The sequence below is a fragment of the Pungitius pungitius genome, chromosome 3, assembly GCF_949316345.1.
Source record: "Pungitius pungitius chromosome 3, fPunPun2.1, whole genome shotgun sequence".
In the NCBI taxonomy this organism is placed as follows: Eukaryota; Metazoa; Chordata; class Actinopteri; order Perciformes; family Gasterosteidae; genus Pungitius; species Pungitius pungitius.
Genome location: NC_084902.1, coordinates 107501 through 112500, shown reverse-complemented (window position 1 = coordinate 112500; position 5000 = coordinate 107501). Strand labels below are relative to the sequence as shown.

At 50.2% G+C, this 5000-nt stretch overlaps 1 protein-coding gene across 2 annotated transcripts in view; it reads right to left on the bottom strand.

The window, feature by feature from the left end:
- Nucleotides 1–1725, bottom strand: part of LOC119199376 (uncharacterized) — a 2172-nt gene extending 447 nt beyond the window's left edge. The window contains exons 1-5 of one of the 2 annotated variants that reach the window (XM_062561482.1): nt 1400–1725; nt 1146–1291; nt 646–938; nt 383–573; nt 1–88 (exon numbers count right to left, since the gene is read on the bottom strand). The exon at nt 1–88 is cut by the window's left edge and continues 161 nt beyond it. In XM_062561482.1, the coding sequence (XP_062417466.1) occupies nt 1–88; nt 383–573; nt 646–938; nt 1146–1291; nt 1400–1612 (931 nt within the window). In that variant the 5' untranslated portion in view covers nt 1613–1725. The remainder of the gene's footprint in view (nt 89–382; nt 574–645; nt 939–1145; nt 1292–1399) is intronic. The other variant, XM_062561483.1, reaches the window with a different exon arrangement.
- Between the last annotated feature and the right edge of the window lie 3275 nt (nt 1726–5000).

Genomic DNA, 5000 nt, shown 5'->3' with positions numbered 1-5000 from the left:
CCAGCCACTTTTTAAACCAGGAGTACTCTTCAGCGCGCAGGTAGATCTGTGCTGCGCCAAAGTCCCTGTTAGTCTTATGCTCCGCCACCTGCATACAGAGGGGAAAAAAGGAAGGTTAGTCTCTACACTTTGAATTTAACCACTAAAGAAATAGATAAATGCAACTAAACACTTTGAAATAAACCACTTTAATTATTGTGCCCCAGGGAATATATAGAATAATACATTGAAATAAACCACTAAAACACTTTGAATTTAACCACTAAAGAAATAGATAAATGCAACTAAACACTTTGAAATAAACCACTTTAATTATTGTGCCCCAGGGAATATATAGAATAATACATTGAAATAAACCACTATTTGGGGAGCACACACCTACCGAAATAACATAGCCAGGGTCGGTGATGGTGTCCGCCTCGCACTCTTCCTCCTCCGCAGCATGGAGCACCTCAGTCACTGTCATGTTCCTGAATACGCCCGGCCGGTGTCCATAGAGGGATGCCAGGAGGGCGGACAAGTGACCGAAAAAGGCGTACCGTTCCCGGGTGCTGTTTCCACGCTCCATGCAGTCTAAGGAAGATCACATTAAGTCAAACTTGAACACATCATGTACGGTGGATTCAATGAACCCAGCACACTTACCCAGAAGCTTTGGGATTGCAGCTTCCGCCCTCATCTGACAGTTACGCAGCGTCTCACGGGAAACCAACCGGGACAGTTTATCCGACTTCACCTTTAGCTGGTGGAGGACTACTGGTGTCTGGATGTTAGATTTAGAGGCATCCAGAGCCCGTATAACACCGACTATTTGGCCCCGGGAAAGTCTGCATTGTTTCGGGGGCGTTTGCTGAAAATACTTCATGAACTGGGACGAATTTTTTAGATAAATTGCAGCCGTCGTGACGGTCTTGCTGGGCTGGAGGCTTGCTGCGTAACTGCACGGGGACAAGGAGCAGAGATTGTCAAATTATTTCAAAGTATTCATCCAAGTCAAATTATTTCAAAGTATTCATCCAAGTCAAATTATTTCAAAGTATTCATCCAAGTCAAATTATTTAAAAGTATTCATCCAAGTCAAATTATTTCAAAGTATTCATCCAAGTCAAATTATTTCAAAGTATTCATCCAAGTAGATCACTCACCTGAATATACGCTCGGGGTTGTCTAGGTAGTTCCACAGGTGGAGCTTATTCTTTCCAGCCCCCATGTAGGCTAAGAAGTCTCGGACTCTTCCCACCTTGGATGTGGCGTTTTCCTTCCGCTTTACCGAGGGATTGGAGCCCTGCTGCTGAAGGCGATACGCAGACAGGTAGGATTCTTCAGACATGCAATGAGACAAAGTCAGCAAAGCACAAACTTAAAATGATGGAAGCCGTATGTGGCTTTTTAGACTCACCCACAGACTCTGGAAACTGGGGACATTTTGATCTACTTTGTCCGACGAAACCTTCCGTTCTCCCTGGTTGGACAGGGATCGGGGACGTGGAGAGGTTCCTCCTTTTCCTTGAGAGCACAGCCACCTTCCTCTGCAGCTGGCAACACCTAGCGCTGAGAGAACTCCGGGTGGCAATGCACCTCCTGATGCTGCAACCACCAGGCTCTGTGTCATGGCCGCTTCCCTGGATCACTCCAGACGGAGGCCCCTCGGTGGGGCTCTCCGTAATCACTCCAGACGGAGCCAGCTTGGTGGGGCTCTCCGCAGACGGAGGCCCCTCGGTGGGGCTCTCCGTAATCACTCCAGACGGAGCCAGCTTGGTGGGGCTCTCCGCAGACGGAGGCCCCTCGGTGGGGCTCTCCGTAATCACTCCAGACGGAGCCAGCTTGGTGGGGCTCTCCGCAGACGGAGGCCCCTCAGTGGGGCTCTCCGCAATCACTCCAGACGGAGCCAGATCGGTGGGGCTCTCCGCAGACGGAGGCCCCTCGGTGGGGCTCTCCGCAATCACTCCAGACGGAGCCAGATCGGTGGGGCTGTCCTCGGTCACAGCCGTGTCAAGCCGCGACACCATGGTTATTCCCGACAAGCTGGCCCGCAGCTCTGAGAGGCGCCTCACCGCTACACACTTCTTTAGATTTGCAAACAGTCGTGCCAACTCAGCGGCACTCAGTTCTTGATGCCCATCAGAAAGGTGACGGTCTAACCTTTTTTTGTTGTAGCTGCACCCCACCACCGGACAAGGTTCTTCACGAATGTTTGTTCTGCCACTCGCCAGCGACAACAGCAGGCCCCTCTCTTCCGCGTTCTGCACACCGTGAGCTCTCCTTAAATGTTGCGGCAGAGCAGCGTACACACCTAGGCAAAGCGGGCAGGTTGTCACAGTATCAGACATTTCTTTCAGTACTCACCTCCACTAACTCGAATAAAGAGACCGAACGCTGAAGAGACGCTGCTTTTAGACACCCGTGAACAGGTGTTGTTAATCACAGCGTTCTCCGCCCACCATCTCCCTACCAATCAGACGGAAGTTCCTCGGGTAGGAATAAAGAACATGTCCCTAAATAAAGGGACACTTTGCAGATCACCTCCCCAGCAATGAGCGGTATAGCTCAGTGTGATACGCATCGGGCTGGGGACTCTGTGGTACCCGGTTCGAGTCCGGGCAAAGCCATTTTTCAGACCGAGAAACAATGCACTGAAAACGGATTCAAGTACCCACGTTTTAGTGCTGGAGGGAAAGCACTCACTGTCAGCACCTACTTTCGCCTTCCATTTGCCTGTGAGCGGTATAGCTCAGTGTGATACGCATCGGGCTGGGGACTCTGTGGTACCCAGTTCGACTCCGGGCAAAGCCATTTTTCAGACCGAGAAACAATGCACTGAAAACGGATTCAAGTACCCACGTTTTAGTGCTGGAGGGAAAGCACTCACTGTCAGCACCTACTTTCGCCTTCCATTTGCCTGTGAGCGGTATAGCTCAGTGTGATACGCATCGGGCTGGGGACTCTGTGGTACCCGGTTCGAGTACGGGAAAAGTCATTTTTGATATTCACATGGGACCTCTGCTGCCAGCCAGCCAGCCAGCCAGCCAGCCCTAGTTAGGGTTAGGGTTTTCACTCCCAAAATGGGTCATTTGTAACGGTGTAGGGCGCTAATGTCCGGGCAATGGGACTGTCTCATATGCGCCAATACACTGTATGGTAAATGTCTGAATGTCCGCTCTGTGTCTCGGCCTTGGAGCTCCAGGCAGTGTATGGTAAATGTCTGAATGTCCGCTCTGTGTCTCGGCCTTGGAGCTCCAGGCAGTGTATGGTAAATGTCTGAATGTCCGCTCTGTGTCTCGGCCTTGGAGCTCCAGGCAGTGTATGGTAAATGTCTGAATGTCCGCTCTGTGTCTCAGCCTTGGAGCTCCAGGCCAATGTACGGCGAATGGCAGAGCGTCAGGTCCGTGTCCCATGCCAATGTACGGCGAATGGCAGAGCGTCAGGTCCGTGTCCCATGCCAATGTACGGCGAATGGCAGAGCGTCAGGTCCGTGTCCCAGGCCAATGTACGGCGAATGTCCGTGTCCGAGCCGGGCCTGGTGAGTTCAAATTAAGCCGCAGGCTCCACTCCTGGTGGTGCCCTTCCGTCAATTCCTTTAAGTTTCAGCCCTGCCACCCCCAAAAAGCTTTAAATGTGACCCAATAAGGCTTCGGTTGGGGGGGCAGTGGGCCGTGTGATGCCCGGGCCCCTGCTCTGGAGGCCTCTACTCGAAAGCAAAGGGTTTTTTTTAATGGGCGCAGGGTGGCCCCTGGGGTCCGCCTTAAAGCACCCAAAATCGGAACAATAAGCAAAGACCCAGAGACCCTCTGGGCTTCTGGACTTATATTACGATTCTGACTTAGTTTCTGACGGAGCAAAAAATGTAGCCCAGAAAATTGCCCCCATTGTCCCGATTTTTTGCCCTATATTACGATTTTAACTTAGTCTCTGGAGCACCTGCTCCTTATTCTCCGACTTTTGGCCTAGGATCCTCTGGGTCTCTGCCTATATTACGATTTTAACTTAGTCCATGCTCCTTATTCTCCGACTTTTGGCCTAGGATCCTCTGGGTCTCTGCCTATATTACGATTTGAACTTAGCCCATGCTCCTTATTCTCCGACTTTTGGCCTAGGATCCTCTGGGTCTCTGCCTATATTACGATTTGAACTTAGTCTGTGGAGCCCATGCTCCTTATTCTCCGAATTTATGCCCAGGATCCTCTGGGTCTCTGCCTATATTACGATTTGAACTTAGCCCATGCTCCTTATTCTCCGACTTTTGGCCTAGGATCCTCTGGGTCTCTGCCTATATTACGATTTGAACTTAGTCTGTGGAGCCCATGCTCCTTATTCTCCGAATTTATGCCCAGGATCCTCTGGGTCTCTGCCTATATTACGATTTGAACTTAGCCCATGCTCCTTATTCTCCGACTTTTGGCCTAGGATCCTCTGGGTCTCTGCCTATATTACGATTTGAACTTAGTCTGTGGAGCCCATGCTCCTTATTCTCCGACTTTTGGCCTAGGATCCTCTGGGTCTCTGCCTATATTACGATTTGAACTTAGTCTGTGGAGCCCATGCTCCTTATTCTCCGAATTTATGCCCAGGATCCTCTGGGTCTCTGCCTATATTACGATTTGAACTTAGCCCATGCTCCTTATTCTCCGACTTTTGGCCTAGGATCCTCTGGGTCTCTGCCTATATTACGATTTGAACTTAGTCTGTGGAGCCCATGCTCCTTATTCTCCGAATTTATGCCCAGGATCCTCTGGGTCTCTGCCTATATTACGATTTGAACTTAGCCCATGCTCCTTATTCTCCGATTTTTGGCCTAGGATCCTCTGGGTCTCTGCCTATATTACGATTTGAACTTAGTCTGTGGAGCCCATGCTCCTTATTGTCCGACTCTTTGCCCCTTATATTCACTTGCTTTCATCCCTTATTGTCTGAATTTTACTTATTAAACAATTAAACCACTAAAACACTCGTGTGAGATCCGGCATATCTACACCGCATATCGTGAAGCTCCTCGCCTGAGC